This window comes from Miniopterus schreibersii (genome assembly GCF_964146895.1).
Source record: "Miniopterus schreibersii genome assembly, chromosome: 4".
NCBI lineage: Eukaryota > Metazoa > Chordata > Mammalia > Chiroptera > Miniopteridae > Miniopterus > Miniopterus schreibersii.
Window position 1 is genome coordinate 61,009,746 of NC_138105.1, and position 25,732 is coordinate 61,035,477.

The 25,732-nt window shown below is 42.3% G+C and overlaps 1 protein-coding gene across 4 annotated transcripts in view; it reads right to left on the reverse strand.

Annotated features, from left to right (window-relative positions):
• MSRA (methionine sulfoxide reductase A) overlaps positions 1 to 25,732 on the reverse strand; it is a 323,213-nt gene that overhangs the window by 191,893 nt on the left and 105,588 nt on the right. For all 4 annotated transcript variants that reach the window (XM_081135847.1, XM_081135849.1, XM_081135848.1 and 1 more), the window contains exon 2: positions 3,219 to 3,287. In XM_081135847.1, the coding sequence (XP_080991973.1) occupies positions 3,219 to 3,287 (69 nt within the window). The remainder of the gene's footprint in view (positions 1 to 3,218; positions 3,288 to 25,732) is intronic.

Below are 25,732 nucleotides of genomic sequence, written 5' to 3' on the forward strand. Positions count from 1 at the left end.
AAGAGTCCTTCAGAGCACTCTGGGAGCACATAGAAATTCACAAATCAATATGCCAAATTGGCTTGGCTGGAAATCACACTTTTGTGCATGGATCTAGCTAAAAGGCACTTGTGAATCTTCCAGACTCTCCAGGGCTTCTTCAACCTGTGCCAAGAGTCAGGGGACCTGGTCAAAAGAATGTGGACTTCAGGGTCAGTCAGACTTGGGCTACAATTCCAGCTCTACCATCTCACTGGCTCAGTGGCCTGAGGTAAATGATATGACCTTTCTGAGCAGGGGATTACATAATCCTGCCAGCCTCCAAGGTGCTGGGAAGATTAAATGCCAAAGAGCTAAGCGCTATACTTAGTTTGGCCTATTGCATATACCTATAAACAACCCAGAATGAGAGAAGCCCACCCCAAAAACCAACCGCTCCCTCACTCCCCTACAGGATACCAGGTGGGCAAGTAATTTAAGTGAGAACAGTTTTTAAAACATTAACATAAAGCCCTGGGTTGTGTGGCTCAGTTGGTTGGGCATCGTCCTGTGCACCAAGGGGTTGCTAGTTTGATTTCCAGTCAGGGCACATGCCCAGGTTTTGGGCTCAATCCCCAAAAGGGGGTGTGTAGGAGGCAGCTGGTGTTTCATCAATGTTTCTTTCTCTCTCTCTCTCTTCCTCTCTCTCTAAAAAAATCAAGAAAAATATTTTTTAAAAAACCACATTAACATAAAATGCTTTTATATACTTGACCAAAATAGGGGCCTTAATTTAAGCATCTGGAAGAGCCAAACTGCAGTTTTAATAATGTAAAAATTCTTACATATCAAAAGATATTCTATTTTACAATCTGTACAATTCTGCACTTATACAAATTATGCACATGACTCATCTCTTTTAAAACCACACCCTTTGGCCCTTCACAGTGGGCTTCTCAGGGGCTGTCTGCTGCAGGATGACCCTTTGGTCCTGAACATGTAAAATGTAGAAGCAAAGGGAAGGGTCTCAAAGTACCCCATCAGCCTTCTCAATCTACAGGTGAAAGTACTGAGGCTTAGAGAGCAGGAATTGCTTGCCCAAAGTCAAACAATGAAGGCCTTGGGTTAGAATCTGGCAGAAAGCCATTATAAATCAAACCTGTGATGATGACAATAATAATAATAATAATCTCATCATAGAGCTTTATTCACAGATATTTCCAATTCTGTGGCCAAACAATGCCTGGAACTAGGACTGTCCTTCAGGAACAAAGTTTTCCAGTATCACAACAGAGGGAAACCTGCTAAGATAGGTCAGTCTTATTTTACATTTTCCAATATGACATGAAACCTATTTTCTAACATGTCTCAGTATTGAAATATCTAAAGGACAAAAATAATCATCAAAAGAATCCTTTGAATATTGATGTGACATTTGTGTCCCCTGGTAACGACACTGTGCCAGGCCTACAACTCAGGTAAAATGGCATCACTTGCACATCACTGCTCAGAGGAAAGTTAACAAATACTTGGCACACATTTTTAGAGTGTCCATTACACTTTTTTCTACAAAAATCAAACCCTCCACTTAAATTTCTGATCATACTAATTCCTCACCACTGATCAGTATATTCTGAAAGGTGATAGCCCATGCAGAGGAAGATTTACACACACCTAGGCAGAAGGAGCTCTGTCTCATAACTCTTCAACTGTTAATCATCACCAATGACTAATTCTGGTTCCATCTCTGGGAGTAAGGAAAAAATTTTATCCTGAATATGCTAATTTAGAGATGGGTTGTCTTGAGACTAATTTCCAGCACAAAGAAACTTCAATGCTTAGAGTAGTTAAACAACAAAAGCCCTTACAGGAAACTGCCATCCAGAGCAGGGTAGGAGGAAGCCAGAGGAGGCAGTGAAGTCTGGGACTGCGGGTTTTAGGATGGAACAGGGCACAGAACCTGCCTAAAGTCTGAGGGGAAAGAACCAGAAGAAACAAAAATCCAGAGAACAGAGATGGCAACCCCTGAGAGGGTGATAAGGGATGGGTCCCAGGACATCGTTGGAGAAAAGAGGAGGGCCGGAGGAGAAAAAGAGGGCAGAAAGGGAGTGAATACAAAGAAGACCGGGAAGGAGGAGAGGAATGGGAGGGGGAAGGGAGGAGGGAGGAAGTGCCAGATGTGGACGCATTCTGAAGTTTAGGTGACATCAGATATGGAGGTGAGAAATCATGAATTACAAAGGATCTCCCCGCCAAAAGGTTTGGAATCTAACAGAGAAGTGCTGTTCAGCCGCAGAACTGCACATTGTAAATACAGGGGTGGGCAAAGCAGGTTTATAGCTGTTCACGTGGAAAAAGACATGCAGGTTATGATTATTACAATAGCTTTATTAACTCAGAAAAATGTCACGATGGCACAGTGCACTTAGGTACAATCTCGTAAGCGCTCAGGTTGCCAGCCTTCATTATTTACACATTCTTGTAGTCTACTTGCTACAGTCAAGCATACTTTGTCACAGAGTTCTTTATTGTCATCAATTTCTTGACATGCTTCTCTTACGCAGTGAACATATCACCTACAGTATGTGAAAAGGCTTTATCTTTGACAACACACCAAAAGAAGAAGCCCATTGGGGTGAGAGGTCTGGTGATGTGGTGGCCATGTCACTGGCCCTCGTCAACCTGTCCACCTGTTGTGTACTCACTACTGTAAACCTACTTTTGCCCACCCCTGCATATACTCAGGGATTAGATTTTATTCTGCTTTAAACATTGTAATTGATGTTTTCTCTTAAGGAATATGCTCAATTCATAATGCAGGAGACAGTGGTCATTCAACTAGATTGATTTTTGTGAAATAACAACTCAAAGCTACTTGAATCGCACCCAGTCTTTAACAAAATTATGTATCAATGTGGGAGAAAAAAATCCCTCCCCTGAAAGATAAACTCAAGCCCTAAATTATCAGGTTAATAATCCACAGTGTGGACATAAGAAGTAACAAATACCCAGTTTGATATTTGGTCTGCCAGGTGAGGAAAAAAAAGCATATTAAGTTCTATAGAATAAAGTTTTCTGATCCCAGAAATGCTAAGAACTCAGTAGGTTGGGGGTTTTTTGGGGGGGGGGGTTGGCTCCGATGATTTGTAAATATCTAGAAGAGCCCAGATTTTGAAGCCCCGAGGACACTTGCTAAAACTCAAAAGTTGGCACTAGTCTTTGTACACAATTTGGGTTTTCTTTCAGAGTTGATATCTTACCAAATACAGCCATCTGTGTTCCCTCTGGGAAAGGTTCAACTGTTCTGTTGCCATTGACATGATGTTTGGCTATAAAAAAAAGAGAAAGAAAGAAAGAAATGCAAGTTAAGTGTAAAGTTCTACACACATGTTAACACATGTCATTAAATGTGTCAAAGGGCCTACTTCTCATTTTTAGTTAGAAATGGCACCAAAGCTTACCCTCTTAAGAGAGTTTCAATGATTTTGTTTTAATCTGTTACAGAAGAGCCGAGAGATGGTCTAGTGCAGGCATGTCATTTTCAAATGAGTGTGCTGAGGCCCGACCTTAAGCAGAGCTGCACAGCGGGTGGAGGCAGAGCCAGCTCAGCCTGGAATCTCCTGACTCCCAGCCGGAGGGTCCCCACTGCGCCAGGCCATCCCCTGGAGAACAAGCAAAGCTCTGGCTTCCAGGGTGACCTGGGGGGGCTTCCCCTGAAGACTCCCGATGATCAGAACCTTGACCCAATCAATAAAGTGAGTCATAAAGACAGCAGGGTCACACTGAGACCAATTTTTCAAGAACACATCATTTCACTACAGTTCAAGTACTATTCCCGGGAGCCAAAGATACTCACCTTCTTTTAGACCAGACAGACACTCTAGTGCCTGCTCCTGCTCTTCACCCACTCTGGTCCCCTCCACCAATCACCCTTCCCACCCTAGTGCATATCAAGGACTTAGGAACAAAAAGTGACCAGGGTATGGTTTTCCAGCATTAATTTGTTCCCATAACCCCCAAACTGCAACCTGATAAAGAATATCTGCATATGGCCCATCTGTGAGTATTTTAATGCTGTCCTCAGCAACTTCTGAATATGGGCATTTATGTTGGAAACGCGTAAGAGACAAATGGCTAGAATGCTTTCACGCTGCATCACACAGCCACACATTTGCATGTAATGGGTCACATCAGATTTCTTGAGCTCTGGCAAAGGATTCAGCACTAAAGCTAGGCTCTGAGGGGTCAGGGGGAAAGTATGACATTTTCCCAGCCCCGCATGAGAGTAAAAAATTCTAAAGCGGACTTTACCAGAAAGCTTACAATTATGTGCTAAGTCCAGGAACAGGGACTAAAGGTACTGTAAGAGATCACAGAAGAGGGACAGTCAGTTGGGACATCAGAGCCAGGGACCTGGAGGAATTGCAACTAGTGTAGAGTATTAAAGGAGAGGCCGGTTTGGAAAGGTGGAGGGTGTGGAAGCAACTTTAGTGAGAGCCAGGAGTAGATGCAACCAAGGCGTCACCCTGGGCCAGAACAGAGTCTAGTCTGGGCATACTAGAGGTGATATGAGGAGAAGCAATGGCAATGAAAGACAGATTGGCAGGCAGGGAGTGGGTCATGGAACATCTTGAGAACCCCATCCAAACCCACAGGAGCCCTAGGCAGCCTCCGCAACACCACTGCAGTCTTTTAGAGCCTGAAGGCTTCTGAAGTTCAGTCCAGTTTTGAGGATCCCTTTGGGATACCATTAGTTCAGGGGCTTCCACTGGTTCCTAAGTATTTACGGCACTATCCTAAGAAGAGAAAACCTGGGAGGAGGGAAGGAGTCAGGCCAGGAGAACAAGAGAGCAAGCCCTACAGTAATCTCTAGGCACTAATAGGCACAATTAGCAGATACGAGGTGCAAAGTCAGGTGACATGGGATTTGTCAAGCGCTCACTCATATGGTTAGGACCACTGGTCCCTGAATCCAAAGAAATGTGATGACGCCCCATGTGGAGGTCACAGTTCTGTTCTATGGTGAGTACTCCACAGCCCTGCCCGTGGTTCTAAAACGTCTTCCTTTAACACATCAAGAGCTGTACGCCCATTCAAACACTGACCCACTGATCCCACTCAGAAGAACTCAACATAAGAAAAATGCAAGAAGGGAAAAGGTGATATGCACAACAATACTTATTGAAGTACTACTACTTCTAATAATGAAACCTAATATCAACTAAATACCCAAAACAGAGAAATTGCTTCAAAAGTTATAATCCATGATTTATCAAAAGCATGACATATCATGCTTCATATTTTAAATACAGCATTTGAAAGATATATAGGAACATGGAAAAATATTTGCGATAATGGTAAGTGAAAACAATCCTATTACACACTGGATGTAGGTTATAATGACAACTAATTAAAATATGAATGCTTATGGGAAAAGACTGCCAGAGAAGCATGCAAAAATGAAAATAACGGGGGGAATCATGTAAGACATTTACCTTTATTAATTTCCTTGGTCATTGTTTGATTCTTATTTTCTAAATGAGAGTATGTTTGCTTGGATTTTTTAAAAATCAACAAATTATAGATTTAAAAAAATTTGCCCAATACTTGGTTTCCCAGGATAGTCCATCAGGCCTTATTTATAATCCAGTACATACACGTTTACAATAAAGTGTAGCGTGTTTGACATCTCCACTGGGAGGTGCTCAAAAGCACCTCCAACACAAGATGACCTTCCTCTCCAAACTTGACCTCCTTCCAGCAGCCCAATCTCTGGGAACAGGGTGGCCAGCCCCTTCCCTGTCCCCCGTCCTCCCTCTCCCTCTCCACGCCAGCGCGAGCTGACCCTGCCTTCTGAGCCTGCGGGGTCCCTCATCCTCGCCCCTCCTCTTTGCCGGGGCTCCTCCAAGGGTCTCCACACCACTACCCCCAGTTCATTCTTCCCATAGTCACACTACCTTCAAAAGAAAGAAGTTCCGATTATATGACACAAACTCCCCACCCCTCCCTACAGCTGCTCGCTGCGCTGAGGCTAAGCGGAAAGGCTAACCCAGCCCGCGAGGCCCAGGTGCTCTGGCCACCTCGACCCTCAGTCCCACGCTGCTCTCCTGGGGCGAAGGGCCTTTTTCTGCAGCACTCACCAGAGCTGCACCTTATACTTAGTCACTATTTGGAAGAGAAGACGGTAAGCTCAGGGGGGGCAGGGCTCGTGTCTCTTTTGGCTCACCATATCCACAATCCTAGCACAGCATGGGACACAGAATAGTATTTAATACATAGTTTTAACTGATAAAGGAAGACATAAACAGTTCTAAAAAGTCTCTCTGGCCATTATGAAGGCTATATCATTTCATACACTAAAAATATCTCTCTCTTTATATGTACATGTGTCCCTCATATAAAAATGATCATTAAAAATGGCCACTCAAAGTTTCCCCATCCACGTGGCCTGGAGACAAAGGGACTCCTCTATTCCACTCCGTAAATGTCCAGCCCCCTTCCCTTCCCATTCACCTGCTCTCAGCTGTGCAGGCAGCAATGCTGGTGGAGGTGGAGAGACTAGAAATGCTACTTGAACTGGAGAGGAAGGCGGGAGTTCAAATGCAGCTCTCCTCACTGCTAAGGCTACCCTAGACCTTGTCTTATCTTTTATTCTACAGCCCAAGGCCCCAAAATAACAGGGTCTGTAAACTCGATTTTACATTTTCTTCTGAACTGCAGGTGAGTCTTACATCAGTCCCTGGAGAGCCAAGACACAGCCTTAGCCAACAGAAGATAGCACAGTTTCAGCAGCTAAGGACATGGGCTCTGGAAGAAGGCTGGCGGACTTGGAATCTCAGCTTCCCATTCCCTAGCTTAGTCACTTAACCTCTTTGTGCCTCAGTTTCCTCATTTGTAAGTTTCCTCATTGGTAACAACCTTATGGGTTGCTCTGAGGATTAAATGAGTTAACATCCATGAAGCACTTAGAACAGTGCCTGGCACATAGTAAAGACAACTATTAGACTAGAATTATCATCTCTCTGTGAACTTGATTTTTCACAAGACCTGAATCAGGAATGACAAATACATGGCACTTATTTACCTCTCCTCTGCGCTCATGCCCATGACAGACATCACGGCATGCTTTCTCTGTCCCCAAATGCCATCACAAAATCTTTTCTCCACTTAGCACCCCACAGAATCTCTCGTGTGCTTAAATCATCTTGTCATTCCTGGTCTAAGTGAATTATACAGAAAGACAGTACAAAGAAAGAAGCCATTTTCCTTCCCATTTCTACATGATAAATTACAATAAGAAGACAGGCCCAAAACTCTATAGATAGCTTTAGGGATGAAAGAATGGGAGGAAATCTGAGCCCTACTTTCTATTCCATGATGAGGGAATGGTGAGTTCTTAAAAACGAAACAGTTGCAGTTCTATTCCTGGAAACCAAGGTTGAACTTCTAAGGGCACTTTCCCATTGAAACTCTGCTGAGGCTAGTGTTTGGGAGCCAAAGAACCAGAGATCCTTTAAACACATTATATAGGACAAATAAGATTTGGGGTGGGGAGGACTAACCTGGGAACCTAATGAGCATTTATAATTTTTTTTCATAATTGGTTGCACATTTCACCATGGAAGCAATCACACTGACTAAACAAAAAAGTCACTCATTGATTGGGTACTAACTATTGATTACCAGCAGGGCATGAAATGGAGACAGGAGGGGCTTTCTGACAGGGACATCTGCTTCCTGGCCACAGCAGGGTGGATGCCTCCAATCTGGCTGATCCGGCAGATGTCCCTGCCCCTGCTCCATGGGGACACATTCCAAAGCCACATGCTCCAGGAGGACAACCTCTGATGACGGCCAGACGTGTCCTCAGTCAAGGGTACATGAGGACAAGGAATAGATTTTCATTTATCTTGAAAGCCCGGTGCTTAGGGGCAGCAAGGTTAATTAGAGCAAGTTTGGGTCAAAGTCAGCTCTTGGAGAGATTTTGAAGGAGATTTGAGGGACATGTTCAGAAGCTTTAGAAGATGATACTGACATGATTTTTTGCTTTGTTTTGTGAATATCTAATGCACTTCAAACTTTATAACTGTTTTCTTGCTTGAAAAATGAACCTTTAATAATGTAAATTCACACATAACCCAATCAGTGATTAGCTCCTTGTCCTGTACTCAAACTGAGATAGCTAAAATTATTATCTTCTAGGGGGGATCAGGCAGGTAAATGGCAAGGAAGCAGGGGACTGGGGGGGTGGGTTCTCAGGCCCTCAAAATTCTCCTGTAGATCCAGTCTCCTCCAGTCTGGGTGACCATGGTGACACTACCTAATTGGAGATTCTAGGAAGTGCTACTGTTGTCCTGGGAGTTCTGGTTAGCTGCTGGACCCAGAATCATCCCGGGACTGGTATAGCCTTGTATCAGACTAAATAAAGCCTCAGGGCTGCAGGTCAGCCAGCAGTGCAAGCCCCTCCCAGTCATGTTACTAACCCCATAAAAACCCAGCCCATAGTTGTCATTGTTACTATCAGTCATTCATGCTGCTATGAAGCTTATCAGTGATTAGGTTCAGTTTGGGACTGAAGTAAAAGTGTGTTTATATTACTAAAATGACAATAAAAACCTGTCAAGCCCCCCCAAAAAATATGGTGTCACAGTCGCCACCATTGTCTGTTTCTTGGTGGCTCTTTCTCCAGGTCACACACTTCTGGTGTCTCAAGGTACAACCTAGACTGGAACTAAGTGGGGTTCATATTTGGCCCAGGGCCCTAGCTTTGGACCAGCCTCTCCCGTCTCCAGCAGAGGGACCTCAGCCACACTGGCCAAGCACTCTGATCCCTGGCCGGCCAAGGTGCCCTCCACAGCGTTGTGAGAATGATGTGATGACTGCAAGAGCTGCTCTGTAAAGAAGGGAGAACAGGAGTCCTGAGGACGCACCTGTCACCCGGTCACTCAACTATGGGGCAGGTACACTGGGACAGAACAGGTAATGATGCTTCTAGGCAGCTCTGCCGGAGGTACCTTGGTTCTGTATTGCTTTTGTCCTTACAGTTCCTACCATTTGGGGCTATGGTGTTCAAGGTGAAATTCAACCCAGAGTGAGCTTTGCCCCCAATCCTGTGCTCTGTATGTGAGGAGGGGAAGGGTGGGAGGTTGCATGGTGGTGGGCAAGTTGCTGGGAGGATATTACTCAGCCTGAGGGCCGAATGAATCTGCTCTCCACCCACCCTGTGTCTGAGGAGGTCTGAGTCCTTCTTACTGATGGATAAGGTACACGACTAGAGGCAGATGGCACTTGTGGTGAGGAGAGGCAAAAAGACTCCCCAGTAAAGGCAATGGTGAGAATGAGACAAAATGTCCCCAACTGCTGTGGGTGCCCGAGGCGAGCATTCCTCTCAAAGCTCATGGAGAAAGCAAAGGCCAGCCCTCACTGTATGTAAGTGGGGGCTGCCCCCAAAACAAAAGATATGCTATGGACAAAACAGAAAAATTAGATGAGAACAGTTTAAGACTGCAGCTCCAAAAAAGTCATATATCATTCAGGGTTTTATCCTTATGCTCTGACTGCTGTCCCCCCTCCAATTAATCCCACCCACGACCACCGCTGTCCCTTCTCCCTTTGCTCCAGGTACAGCAAACCTAAAATGCATCTCTTGGCCAGTAAAGGAGCCAACATCACAACTCAGGCAACCCCTGAACCTCCCAGCATCCCTCTGCAGAAGAGCCTGAAGCCACAAGGTGAAGGTCACGGAATGAAGTCAGAGCAGGATGGGGCAGAACAAGGCCATGGCTAAACCCCAGCCTAGCCTGGAGGTCAGGAGAGGCACAAGCCAATGCTTATGGGCAGGGTCTTTGGCTCATATCCACTGGCAATTCCATTTTGAGTTATGGGAGCAAAGATAACTCTACACACAAGGTGATGCATTTAATCAACAAACTTGTTAGAGAACACTAAGGGAAGATTTCCAGCTCAAAGAGTGAGGCTATGAACATGGGAATATGTTTTAAAAGAATAAAGCACTGCCCTGGCCAGGTGGCTCAGCTGGCTGGAGCGTCATCCCAGACACCAAAAGGCTGTGGGTTTGATTCCCGGTCAGGGAATGTACGGGAGGCAACCGATCAGTTTCTCTCTCACATCGATGTTTCTCTCTCTCTCTCTAAATCAATAAAAACATATCCTTGGGTGAGGGTTAAGATTAAAAGGATGAAGCATCATGTAATCATCAGGCCTTTTTATTCTTCATGATATTCCTGCTGTATTTTCAGAGCTCTGCTCCGTGCACAGACCACAAGCGTGAGGGTGAACCTGGAACAGCAAGGCCAAGAGCACACGCCCCCATACACAAGCCCCGTTCTGTTCCTAGGAGAATGAGCCTACTGTGTCCCTGTGTCCCGTGAGGCCACAAGACAGCCCTGGGTAGGGAGGGACAGTGGCCACAGGGGTGCCTACAGTGAGAGTGCAGGGGGTGAGCCAGCGCCCTGAGAACCAGCCTGGGAGCTGGCTGTGCCCGCTGCCGGGGAGGCCTCCGCAGCGCAGCACGAGAGGCGATTCCACCGCCACGGAGAAAGGGCAGGAAAACTTCAAATATGGAAGTAACAAAAAATACATGAATAGGCGCTCACCCACACAAGGAGATACTATTTCCAATTCATGAAAATGGCAAAACTTACACAACTGATGCTGGATACGGATGCGGGTGCGGGAGACGGGCTCTCACACACCACGCAGGGGGCGGGGGCGGGGGCGGGAGGGTGTAGCTGGAAAGCAACCTGGCCCCGCAGCAGGAAGGTAACAACCAGCAAGTCCTGGGCCTAGGAATTCCGAGTACGGGTATGTGCCTTAGCGGATAATCGGAACTAAGGCAGAGCTATCCAAAGACGTTTACAACAGAATTGTTGACAACAGTGTAAAACTATAAACCACCTAAATGACCCAACAGGAGGGGGATAATGAAGTGACACAGTCCTAAGGTGGAATATTACATAGTCATTTTTTAGCACAGTAATTTTAAAAGTGTGGTCCTAACAAGGTTTATTTCATGCATCAGGAAATAGTAATAATACAGAGTTGAGTGGGGAAAAGAAAAAAAAAAAAGTACCCAGTATCCCACCCAATTAAGAACAAAGGCACAGAAAAACGACATGAAGGAAACGGCAAAAACGTAATAGCAGCCGCCTCTCTCTGCTAAGGAAGTGACGGGTGATTTTTCTTCATTCTTTACACTTGTATGTGCTTCCAAATTTTAAAGCAAATATTTCTTTGATAATCAGTCAACTATAAAAAGAAAAAGGGAAACTACAAATCAAACTTGAAAAAGAAGAAGCCTAGGTTCTATCAGGTATATTTTCAAGTTGTAAAAATCCAAATGTTTTCCTATGAGGCCCATTCCTCTGTTTGTTTGTTTAACAGAAAGAGCAAGAGAAAGCATTGAAACTCTCTTAAATGAAAATAGCCAATGAGCAGACTATTTCCTGCTTGGTCACATAAGGACTCAGCACAGGGCCCTTTTTCTTTCTGGGGTTCGGTACCCTGGACTCTACTGCTTGCTCCTTAAGACCCTGCCCCGGGTGACAGCGCTGGAGCTTCAGGGATTTCCAAATTAACTCAAACCAGCTATATGGCCGGCCTATTAAATCCAGTCTGATGAGGGCCGGCTCAGGCCCTGTTCCAGACTTCGGTAGGGTTCATGAGCTTATGAAGTCACAGGTAGGCAGGTGTGTGAGGGAAGGTGAATGAAAGTTGAGAGAGGGTCTGGGGGGGCAGAGGGGTGCATATCTGCCCCAGTAAATGAAGACACAGGGATCCACATTTTGCCCAAATAACATCATAGTTCAGAAAGTAGTTCTTGAACACCAGCTATGTGCCCTACACTGGGCTTACTGCTGGGGACACAAAGATGGTAAGAAAATGCCTTCTCTTCATCCTTCAACCAGCTATGACCCTGCCCCACTCTTCAGGGCTACTAATCAGGACACCCAAGCAAGGCTCCTGCGTCGGCAGCCCTGCCTACAGCTCTACCCCACCTGTTACCGCACTGGTACCAGGCTAGCCTGAGTTCCCGATTCACGTGGCGTTAGCCCAATAAAAGCATTCCATCATTGCTCATTTCGCTTTGGGAGAATTCCACATTCACCTTCGTAATACAACGGTGCTAATTACCACATTTAAGAGCCATGTCTAACTTAGGCATCTCTGATAAGCACATAATATTAATTGATGGAAAATTTCCATCTGACTTTTATGAAATCTGCCTGCACCCCTCTTACATGTAATTCCTAATGACTACCAAAATTAGACATACTTGAGAATAGAAATTCCTTTTAAAATCAAATTCTCTTAAGAAATAAAATCTTCATGGCAGTCTGAGTAACAGTGTTGAGGACAGTTGTACTGAAAATTCGGCTGTGAATCAAAATGATTGCCTTTTATTCCAAGGTACGTGTTTCCTATTGACCCTAAGCATATTTGGGATATTTTAGGTGAATGTTAAACATGTTTATAAAGGATCACACAGAAATCATACTTCTTAGTATTGTTTTGAAAAACGTGGCCCTTCAGAGACTCGTGGGGAGCCGGGCTCCCCGGCTTGCCCTGCTTAGTCCCTTACACGTGGATGAAGCAGAGTTATCCGCGTTCTGTCCAGCGTCCGCCGATGTCAGTTCTGCCACATTAAAGTACCCGGTGTTGTGCAGTATCCCAGGCCTGCGGACGTATTTAAGGCATGAGGCCCACAGAGGTATTTTCTCATCCTATCATCAGTGTTGCTAGCACTCTGGAGCCTAACTGTGTGCCCCTAATACCGCTAAACCTGCTTTACACAAACGGTTGTGTACACCACACAGAAAGGTGCACAGAGCCCTGCAAAGCACGGGAACCTGTCAGCGGCCTGGGCAGGGGGCAGAGCCCGCGCACCGCCACCGAGGCTGCAGAGGCGCCCCAGCCTCAGTCAGGCGACGGCAGGAACGGCCAGCGACGCCTCCTTCCCTCCACCCGGCCCTCTGACAGTGATGAATGATCAGGCCCCGGGCTCAGCCGAGCCTGACGGCCAGGCCTCCCCGTGCAATCTGTTCCGGGCCAGCACCAACCCCCCCCCCCCCCCCCCCCCCGTCAGCACTACAAAGCAGGCTGCTGCAGGGTAAGGTCAGATCTATGCGCTTTCTTGTTGCTGTTCTTTCATGAAAAAGGAATTATGACTTTATTTTGAAATGGAAGCTCCTGATCAAAATGAAATATATTGTTACAAACCTTACAGGAAACTTGTGTTGATTCTTTTTTTACATGAGAAATGAAGGAGATACGGCTAACTATGGGCCTTTAAGAAGAAAGAGAAATCGTTATAGATATAAACATAGATGGCAATTTGTCTTTCATTAAAATCAGCAGGCTTTCAATCTATTAAATTATTATCTGTTGGGGGTAAAGAGGAGACAAAAGATTCTAAGGGGAATAAAATATTGATAAAAAGATGGAACATTAACATTGAAGATTGAGATTCATCAGAGATCAGCTCCTACATTACATTTTGCTCATTCTTTCAGGATTGCTTGTAAAAAAAAAAAAAAAAGGCACCAACCTTTAGCATAAAATACTCTATACTGTGGAATAATATGCACCCATTACAAAGAATGAGGAACTGTGTAAGTACAGACAGACGCAGAACTATCTACAACGTGCACTGTTCATGAGGTGGGGGGATCAATGGGCAGGCTAAGGTGTATAATATGCTACAATTTATCTTTTAAATATTCTGTTTTTACTTTTTGAAGTTTGTTCCATGGGATGTATTACTTTTTTGAAAACAGAAATAAAACAAAATTTTAATGACCCAGCCTTTGTTACCTTGTGATCATCCCTGCAGCCCCAGAGCCTCTTCCCAGGCTGAGGGCCATGCCAGATGCAGGAGTGACCAGCAGCAGGCAAGCAGCCTGAGCTCAGATCAGCCCGACGCTTACATTTATCCAGGCCTAGGGCAAAAGCCAAATATGATCCCACCCGTATCTCACAGTAGCAGAACTGTACCCCAGCTTTAAAGACTCGGGTAGTTTATAGTATCCTAAAAGGCCTCAAGATAGAGATACCACTCCGTTTCCTCCCCAGTTGACCTGCATTCTCCAAAGTAATATGGTGACTGTCCTCTTTTTAAGGGAGTAAGGAATTTAAGAGAATCAACCATTCCAAATTTTAGATGGAATTAAAACATTATTTACTTAAAATAAAAGGTGTCTCTGGGTTTACTTTTATTTTAGAGGAAGAAAAGGAGGGAGGGAGGGGTGGAGGGAGGAAGATTAGTACATCAGCAAGCATTTGCCGTTCTGGAATTTAGTACGTATTTTAATTATTTCTCTGTCCCTCCTGCCTCTTACCCTTCCCGTTTCTCTCTTGTAATTTCCACCCACAACAAAAGATAAGGGTATTTTTACATCTATTTTAGATTTGCTGATCAGAGATTACGCTCACCATTCCTAATTCTAAAAGCAGTTGAACCATTTTATATTTCCCTAAGAAAAAAAAAAAAATCAAGTTTTTACTATGAAGTCTGCAACTGATTCTCAATAAGACAGTGAATTAAAAAAAAAAAAAATCAACTCTTACAAGAGAAATAATACAAGTAAACCACCTACTTTGGAAATTTTCCCTAAGGACCTGCCGTTCTGAGAGAGCAGGCTTGGTCACGTGGCTGAGGAAGAGAAGTTGAATAACCTAGTTCACATTCATATTACGAAACAACATGGACAAACTCTACAAATGAAACAGAAAGGCATTTTATGATGTATTTATACTGTGTTCCATGAAAGAGTGATACAAAACTAAGTGGAGATAAAAGTGGCTCTTAAGACATACTTTTGGTTACCTGGCCTAATGAAAGGATAGATTAGAGGTGGCATCCTTTGAATATATGCTCAAGTAGACCCCTGGATATTCAAGCAATGGGTTGATTCCTGAATAAATTCTCTAGTGACTGATTGACTGCAGCACTGCTGAATAAAAGGGGAGCCATGTCTGAAAACATCAAGCACGCAGGAGGCCAGGGGAGCAGTCTTCCACTGAACCCACTCGGGGGCCGCAACAGTACTCTCTCAGCTGGAAAGCCATCAGCTTCAGTATAGAGAAAGGCTAATGGGGGGTGTAAGGCAGACCAAAAATGTTTCTCATGTCCTAAATCTGATTAAGTGTTTTTGGAAATACCTGATTAAGACCCTAGAATTCTACAAAAGGAAAAGATGACTGTGACCTGGCATAATGCAACTCTAAAGGGGCTTAGGTGCAAGCCTTTGCAGAAAATCTGATTTTGAGTAAAATTATGTCTTGATAGGTCTGCTAGGCTCTTAGTGCTAAAAGTAAATTATAGTAATCTCTATTTTCTGTCATTTTATCTTCCCAAAAGGCTGATAGCTCAAAATGTAAACTACTGTGGGAAGGTAGCTGGAGAGGACCTAATGAAATACAGGCAAGTCCCCAACTTAAAAATGAGTCACATTTCAAAAGCATGTTTATAAGATGGACATCTGGGATACAGAATCCATTTTCTCATGTACATGTTGTTATAAATGGTGGTAAGCTAGCCCACAAGGGCTTACTCAGCTTATAAGGAGTCTCAAATGCAACTCGTTTCTAAGATTCTAACCACCATTTATGGGTACTATGTCCATGTGGAAATATACCCTAAATCCTACCCTTCAACATCAAGAATACACCCTTTCATATTGGTCAAGGTGGTTACAAGCTACAGGAAAAATTTTCTCTACTTTCCCAAACTTCCCAGCTACTAACTCAACCACAGAAAGTAATTCCCACTTTCTTCATCACTGTGGAAAGCAGGTTTCCCCCAAGGAGAGGAGGAAATCCCTTGTTGCACAATAACCACTGTTCGAATGTAAGTTTATTCTAAATTCATAATGGGAAGCTGGTAATTCTGGCTCAGGGTGTCCCACAGGCTGGAATCCCAGTGTTCACAGGGGCTGCAGTACCATAGGAAGGCTCAGCTTCGGGAGGATCACTCTCAAGTTAATTTGATGGCAGGTCTCAGGCTCCCAAGAGACCCTGATCCAGGGGAACCCAGCTAAGCCACACCCAGATTCATGACCCAAAAAACTGTGACATAATAAATGATTGTTCTTTTTAAGCTGCTAAATTTGGGGATAATTGATTACATAGCAATAGATAACTAATACACTACCATGTTCTAATAAAGAAAAAGTCATGTAATTTTTAGCAAAGCAAAACTGATAGCACAAGCCAGGAAATTGACCATCTTTTATCAAATTGTTTTCCACAAGAAAAAGATATTTCCAGTCTAACTGATTTACAAATCAACCCTTAGAATATGATCTATTTCTAAGTTGGAGATTATCTCTATGTAATTTATTTTCTCCACAAACTTTGTTCCCTAGTGTGCCGGGATTGCTAAAACAGGCATTCCTGAACCACTAAAGTCTAGGAATAGTGTATAAAACATTAGAGTAAGGCTTTTAGCACTTCTGCAATAATTCCGACAATTTTTATTCATTTGCATTATCCAGGGGATTGTTAGTTGCTTTCCCTGCTGTTTTGTTTGAGGAAGTTATATCTCTGCCTCACAGGGCTTACAAAAACAATGAAGAAAAATGTTTTTCCAAAATTCCCAGGGAAGATAAATTTAAATTCATGCCAAAGGCCTTAACTGCAATGGAGAAAATTTTTTAAATTTTGATGAACTTTGTTTCATTGGTTGGTTGGTTGGTTGAGTTGGGGGGCTTTTTTCTTCAACTAGATAGATGTAAGAATATGGCAGGATTATTTCTATTCATAATGATACCTGTAAGAAATATACTTTTTCCCCTTTTCTACGGAAATCAAAATCTAATCTAAAAATCAAAATGGTTGCTTGTGTTATACCACATTTTTATTAGCCTGGATATTTCATCCAAAGCATCTTAAGGACACAGTACCTCTATCCTAAGCATCAAAATAGTGGGATCCTATTATATCCTGTGATTACTGTACTTCGAGAAATTCTAAATACTCTGCTAACCACCAAGAAGCACTGGAAGGGTCAAGCTGGAACTGACTGTTTCAGTGATATAGGAAACTGTGCTTCTGGCTTGTTGTCTGCTGAACTTCAGTTCTTACAGGAATGTGACTCACCACACTCTGGTCTTCCCCTCCCTCCCTTTAGTTCAACCACAGGTTAAAACACATGAAAAGTGGGGTGAGTGAGGAGAGGAGGAAAAAATACCAGTTGAGTACATAGCAACGTCTCCTACCTTTCTTGAAAATGAAGATAAAATCTACAGGTAACCAAAGTCTCAATTCAACTAATATTTGCAAGATATTCCTGTGTAGCAATCTGGGTCCAATCAGAAGGCAGAAACCACGCAGTAGACTATAAACGAGGATTCTAACATAAAGAATATTAATTCTTTAAAAATTACACAATCTTAGGAAATTCTCTGTGCTGAAAGAATTAAAGAGTATCTAAGTAAATGGAGAGATATACCATGTTCATAGTTTGAAAGACTTGGTATCCTTAAGATCTCAGTTCTCCCCAAATTAATCTATAGCGCAACACAATGTAGACAAAAACTCCAGGAAGTTTTTGTTAGAAATTGACAAGTTGATTCCAAAATTTATATGAAAAGTCAAAGGACTTAAAATAGCCAAGACAAGATCTGTACACTGAAAACTTTAAGACACTGATGAAAGAAACTGAAGACACAAATAAATGGAAAGATACTGTGTACTCATAGAGGAGAAGAATTAATATTTTAAAATATATTTTATTGGTTTTTAGAGACAGAGGAAGGGGAAAGGAGAAAGAAACACTGATGTGAGAGTGAAACATCGATCGGCTTATCCCTACAGAGGATAAGCCCACAACCTGGGCATGTGCTCTGACCAGGAATCCAACCAGCAACCTTTCAGTGCATTGGACAACACCCAACCAACTGAGCCACACCTGCCAGGATGAATTAATTTTTAAATGCCCATACTACTCAAAGCAGCTACAATTCAATGCAACCCCTATCAAAATTCCAAAGGCATTTTTCACAGAAATAGAATTTAAAAATCCTAAAATTTGTATGGCACCACAAAAACAAAAACAAACAAACAAAAAAATGTGAATAGCCAAAGTAATATTGAGAAAGAAGAACAAAGCTGGAGACATCACACTTCCTGAGTTCAACCTATATTACAAAGCTATAATAATAAAAAGTGTAGTAATGACATAAAAACAGACACATAGATAAATGCAACAGAATAGAGGGCCTAGGAATAAACTCACACATATATGGTCAAATAATTTACAACAAAGGAGCCAAGAACATATAATGAGTAAAGAATAGTCTCTTCAATAAATAGTGCTGGGAAAACTGGACAGCCACATGCAAGAGAATAAAACTGAATCCCAAATTTTCACCATACACAAACATCAACTCAAGATGGATTAAATACTTGAATATAAGACCTGAAACCATAAAACTCCTAAAAGAAAACACAGGGGGTAAGCTACTTCACATTGGTCTTGGCAATATTTTTTTTGGTTTTGACACCAAAAGCAAAGGTAACAAAAGCAAAAATGAACAAGTGGGACTACATCAAACTAAAAAGCTTCTGCACAGCAAAGGAAACCATTGAAAAATTAAAAGGCAACCTGCTGAATGGGAGATAATATTTGCAAATCATCTCTCAGATAATATGTATTTTTTAAAGAACTAATACAACTCAATAGCCAAAACAAGCAAACAATTCAAGTTAAAACATGGGCAGAGGACCTGAATAGACAGAAGAGATACAGACAGCCAACAGGTACATGAAAAGGTGCTCAACCTCACTAATCATAAGGGAAATGCAAATGAAAACCACAGTGAGATATGACTTCTCAGCTGTTAGAATGAGTGTCATCAAAAAGACAGGAAATAAAAATGCTGATGAGGATGTGGAGAAAACAGAGCCCTTGTGCATTGCTGATGGGAACGAAAATTGATACAGCTGCTATGGAAAATAGTATATAGCTTCTTCAAAAAATTAAAAATAGAGCTACCAAGTGATCCAGCAATTCCACTTCGGAGGATATATCCAAAGTAATAGAAATCACTATCTCAAAAAAATTCTGCACCCCCATGTTCACTGTAGCATTATTTACAGTAGCTAAGATGTGGAAACAATGTGTATCTATCAACAAATAAATGGATAAATAAGATGTGGTATGTATATTCAATGGAATATTACTCAGCCATAAAAAAAGGCAATTCTGCCCTGCCGACATGGCTCCACGGTTGAGCACTGACCTATGATCCAGGAGGTCGAGGTTCAATTTCCAGTCAGGGCACATCCCGGGGATGGGGGCTCAGTCCCCAGTAGGGAGCATGCAGGAGGCAGCCAATCAATGACTCTCATCATTGATGTTTCTCTCTCTCTCTCCCCCTCTCCCTTCCTCTCTCTAAAATCAATAAAGATATATTTTTAAAAAAGGAAAAAAAAACGAAATCCTGCCATTTATAACATGGATGGACCTTTACAGCATTATGCTAAGTGAAATGAGTCAGACAGAGAAACACAAATACTGTATGATCTCATATGTGGAACCTAAAACAAAAAAAATGAACTCATAGAAACAGAGAACAGATTGGTGGTCAAAAGGTACAAACTTCCATTTCTAAGATAAGTAATTTCTGGGGATATAATGTACAGTCTGGGGATATAATGTATAATATAATGTAGAATAGTGTATTTTGTATTTGAAAGTTGCTAAGAGAGTAGATCTTAAAAGTTATCATCACAAGAAAAAAATTATAACTATGTAAGGTAATAGATGTTAACTAAACTTATTGTGGTAATCATTTCACAATATATACATATATCAAATCATTACATTGTACATCTTAAGTTAATACAATGTTATAAATCAATTATATATCAATAAAACTGGAAAAAGTAAAATTAAAACAGCCAAAACAATTTTGAAATGTAAGTTGCAGGACTTCTACTACCCGATCTCAGGACTTACTCTAAGGTTATAGTAACAAGTAGAGTAGTGTTGGAGTAGGATCCTTTTATAAGTGAGTGGAACAGAATAAAGAGCACAGAATTGAATTCTGACAAAGGTGCTGAGTCAATTCAATAAGGAAAGGATAGTCTTTTCAACAAATGATGATTCTAGAACAACTTAACATCGATATGGGACAAAACAAACCTCAAACCATATCACATCTTAAATGTTTAGTTTGAAATGACTTATAGATATAGGAGGGCTTACAACCTGAATACGGTTCTCCTTTCTTTTTTTCTCATTCACTTAAGGTGTATCACTATGGAAATCAATTGAAATCTGAACACTTTCCCAAAATCTACCTCTGCTTTTATTGCTAATTTCACATCCTATAAAACAGCCTGAACAAAACCGTATGAGGAAAAAGTGACTATATTAAAGGGTCACTTAAGGGAGTTTCTTTGTAGTGATGGAACAGTTCTAAATCTGATTGTGGTGATGGTTACACAAATCTAAACATAATAAAATTTCACAGAACTAGACACCAAAAACAAAGTGCATGCAATACCTGGTGACATCCAAATAAGGGCTATATTTGAGTTAATGTGTTATACCAATGTCAGTTTCCTGGCTTTGACAATGTACTGTAATTATGCAAGATGTGACCATTGGGGGCTAGTTGAAAGGCACATTGGAACTCTGTACTATTTCCGCAACTTCTTGTGAGTCTTAAACTATTTCAAAATAAGTATTTTTAATCTTGTGAGAAATCTTAAACATATCAGTATTCCCTAATTGTCAGAAAATTAAATTTAAAAATAATCAAAGCTTATAAAGTACATTGAAAAGATTTTCCTTCCCAGAACATAATTTTCAAAGTTCCAGAGTACTAACTCATTCATTTAAATTAAATTCCATGTGTTTGGAGTCTACATGTATAATCATTTCAAAGGACTGAATAATTGATAGTTCTATTTCTTTAGTACAATAGAACTACTATAGAACTGCATCTGAGTAGAAACAGCCAGAGTATAAGCTCCATAATGGCAGGGTTACATGCTATGTATCTAATACATTTGAAGGATCTTCTAAACTTAATTTAAAAATAATAATAGCAAGCGACTACTATTTGCTAGTAATACCTATTATGATTAGAAATCTACTAAGGTCCGGCCGGGCGTGGCTCAGCAGTTGAGCGTCGACCTAGGATCCAGGCGATCGGGGTTTGATTCCCGGTCAGGGCACATGCCCGGGTTCGATTCCCAGTCAGGGCACATGCCCGGGTTGTGGGCTCGATCAATGACTCTCTCATCATTGATGTTTCTATCTCTCTCTCTCCCTCTCCTTTCCTCTCTTTGAAATCAATAAAGATATATTTTTAAAAAAAGAAAAAAAAGAAAAATCTACTAAGAAATTTGGCTACAGAATGGTCATTTTGAGGGGTGAATGTATAAATCAAGCACCTACTTAGTATCCTAGGTGCAGTATTCCTAGTAAGCTTCCTGACATACAACGCAGGGCAGGGGGTGGGTGCTGGGGGTGGAAGATTGGTTGGGTGCTAGTGAGAATCCAATTCCTTAAATATCTACTTCCTTGCTTATGCTTCTTTCCAAATTCCACAAACAGGCATAATAATTTATGAAACTTTTTACTCCAGGATGCACCCAAGAGTTGGTAAAAAGCAAACCCTTCAAGACACTCGAGATCACCAACCAAATTTCAGGCAATGCATGGTCACTGCGGGTCATCTGGAGACCAACCGTGGAGAGGGCTCAAACATGTGGTCCTCATGGCCAAAGAAGACAGACAACAACTGATTGTACACTTTGCTGAAGCCCTCACTTTAAAGAAGGATCCCAAAGCAGTTGCCAAGGTCTTTAAAATCTAGTTGAATGTATTCACAAAGATATATGCACCCCTATGTTCACTGCAGCATTATTCATGGTGCCAAGACATGGAAACAACCAAAGTGTTCTGCAATAGAGGACTGAATAAAGGGATGTGGCACATGTACACAATGGAATACTACTCAGCCCTAAGAAAGGATGAAATACTGCCATTTGTGACAACATGGATGGACCTTGAGAATATCACGCTAAGTGAAATAACTCAGTCAGAAAAAGCTAAGAACCATATGATTTCACTCGTATGTGGAATATAAAACTGAAACTTGTAGACACAAACAGCAGTGTGGTGGCTACGAGAGGAAAGGGGGTGGGGCGGGGGATGAAGGGGGTCTTAATATATGGTGATGGGAGAAGAGATGACTTTGGGTGGTGGGCACATAGAACAATATATAGATCTTGTAACATAGAAACCCACTCCTGAAACCTACATGTACATATTAACCACTGTCACCCCAATAAATTTAATAATAAAAATTAACTAATTAATTAATGAAATAAATAAAATCTAGTTGATGTGGAAAATATAGCTAAAGTGAAATTCAATGTAAGGCCCTACTGAAAGGAACACTTAATGAAATTGTTCAGAAACAAAAGCAATCCCTCTGCCAGCACTAAAAAGCATGAATTTACAAGATCAACAATCAGAATGGCTGATGACAGCTCACACAAAAAGATCTAAGCCTGGTATTTTTACAAAAACCAAAGCAAGACCTTTTTCTCTATACAGAGCTCAAAGATAAATGACATATAGGATTTAAATCTAACATTTTCACTGAAGAGACAATAGGAGCACAGCAGGACTGACCTTATTTCATGCAGAGGCAGCTATCCCCCTGGCATCACCTCTCTCACCCCACCCACATCACAGCCACAGCTGTCCAATCCCTTTAGGAGAAACAAAGCCTTCCACCTGCAGTGAGAGGCTTAAATTGTCAGTGCTTCCAAGAGAACCAACACAGTGACAATTTTACCAAAAGGTAAATGGTTACCACCCAATTAGTTCTAGAACAGGGGTTTGCGAATCTACGGCCCACTAGCCAAAGCCTGTCACTTGTTTTTGTGTTTTAACCTGAGCTAAAAGTGGGTTCCATATTTTCTTTAATGGTTGAAAACAACCAGAAGAAGAAAAATATTTTGTGACACATGCAAAATACATGAAATTCAAACTTGAGCGTCATTAAATAAAGTTGTATTGGAACACAGCCATGCTCGTTCATTTATTTATTTTCTATGGAGGCTTTCACTCTACAGGACAGAGTTGAGTAATTGTGACAGAGACTATATGGCCTTCAGAGCCAATAATATTTACTACCTGCACCTTTATAGGAAAATTTCCAGCCTCTGTCCTAGAAAAAAATCTCTAAGAGGCAGAAAGTAAGAGGATGAGAGTGAATGTCAGGTTATGGGGAAGCCTCTTCTTTAGTAGAGGTCAATATAGAGCAAGAAGGAGGCTAAATGATGAAGGGCCAGGGCCAGGGCCAAGAAGCCAACCATGGCTATCCTGCCACTGTGCCAGGGCCAGAGCAGGGATATATTATGAGGGAGGGGCACACCAGTAAGATATCAGTGCAGTATAATATGGAAAGAGCCATGGCTGGAGCACTCCACTCCCCACCAGAACTGGGCCTTTGTGCAAATCATATCACCTCTCTGAGCTTCAGTTTCCTTATCTGGAAAAAAACACAATAAAAAATAATCTATCTTATAGAGCTACTGTAAGGATTGTGAATGATGATCCGCATGAAAGTGCTTGGCCCACGTGTTAGGGCTCAGCCTTGAACGACGAGGTTTCCACAGGTGGGAAACCGGGAAGAAAGGAAGACATCTGAGATGGAGAGAACACAGGGCTCAAGGGTCCAGAGAGTTAAGTGAATGGTCAGTAGTAGTTGAAGCTAAAAAGGCAACCAAGGGCCAGATCTTGAAGGCCATGAAGTACCACATACAACTCTCTTCTTCACTCTCCCTTTGGTTAGTGCTCTCCCTTCTCCATTCACGTCTCTCTTCCTAATGACTTTCAAAGACACCCTTGAGTTCTTGGCCCATCAGAGGTACCAAGGCCTAAAATGTGCCCACAGCTCTAATTAATTCCCCAACGGCATCTTCAGAGCATCTATTCTGAAGTAGAAACAAGCTTTTTTGTTTTACCCTCACCCACTCATCATCAGATCATTTGACCTATTTGCCCCCCATGCTTAGATAAATTCTTTGGGGAAAACCCTAGATCCACAGCTGGTGGCGTCCTCCAGCTGCTGAGTGAGAACTAAATGAGATTCCTGGGACTCTGAGTAATTTATAATGAATCCTAATGACTGCCAGGCTCATTCGCGATGCACACTGATGAACTGCCCCTTGCAGCCAGCTGTCCCTCAATCACCAATTGTCCACAGGGGGATTCTTACTCACTAAGGGCACAGCCAACCTCCAGAGATGAGGGAGCAGCAGGGTTCTGCAGAAGACAGCGGCAGCCTTTCAGCCTTCAGACAGAGGGTTTCGTGGTAAATGTTGGGAATATTTACAAAAAGCAGAAGGCACAAGGAAAGAACAGTTAAGAACCAGGTCTTAGCCCTGCAATAAGAATGCAAACTACTTATGCTCATGTTTTTTTCAACATCACTAGACTGTCTTTCCCTTTGTTGACCCTTGATTTCTCTTCTTTCACAGGCTGGGTGATAAAATCTGGCTATTTTCTGTTCAATTTGAGCACTGGGGTTTTTTTATTATTATTTTTTTAATCTTCACCAGAGGATATTTTTTCCATTGCTTTTTAGAGAGAGTGGAAGGGAGAGAAAGAGAGAGAGAGAGAAACATCAAAGTGAGAGAAACATATCATCTGGTTGCCTCCTGCATGCGCCCACTGGGACCAGGGACTAAGGATCAAGCCTGCAACCGAGGTATGCGCCTTTGGCTGGAATCGAACCCAGGACCCGTCAGTCTGAAGGCTAACCGACTAGGGCCAAGCATTGGATTTTGAGTGGGAAGACCCAGATAGGAATCTTGGCTGCATACAATTACAAGTTATATGACCTACAGCTGTGTGTCCTTTGACACATGACCTAACTTTTCTGAATCTGTGTCTCCTCACCCATCAAATCTGGGTCATGCCTGCTCTACCTCCTGCCAAGGTTGTTAAGCAGGTCAAGCGAAAACATATGGAAAGATGGACATGGAATCTAAGGGACCCTTAATACTGTTTTAAATATGTCTTCATTTTAAAGATTTCTTGCCAGTTTCAAAAAGAACTGGTCAGGGAAATATTAAAAAACAAACAAACAGAAAAACCCACCTAGAAGCCAGGGTAAACCAAGCCATTTAATCCTAGCCTGGAAAGAGAAGAGGGCTTTTCTATTTCAATGGAAAGAGGTTTGGAATCTGTAAATCTCTAAGGGACATTTAGCATTTGGGCATTATTTCAGAGGCTGACATTGTAGGAGGGCAGTGAGAGAACTAAAACTCCACAACCACCACCACCAGCAGCAACAACAACACCCATTCCAACCATGCCAGCCTCAGCTTTGCCTCCTCTAGTGCCATACCTTCCTTCTCTTCATTTAGCAGAAAGGATATAAGGCCTCCATATCTAGGCCTGGGCTTGCACTGAACCAAGCGAGAGGGGGAGGGAGGAGAGAGATAGAGAGAAATAAATAATTAATTAATTAATTAATTAATTCTGGGGACAAATCAAATATCTTTGCCATGGATTGGCCTGCCTCATCAATCAGTGTTATTTTACTCAATCTGAACTTCTGTATTTTAAACCATTTCTGCCTAGACTGCCACTTCTTCAATCTCCCAGACTCTCAGTGTGCCACTGACTGAGGCCTCAGTAGACTCCCAAGCATTGCTCTGACTCCTTCATTGTAGGATCCTTCTCTGGGCCTTAACAGTAGATTCCAGGGGACACCAC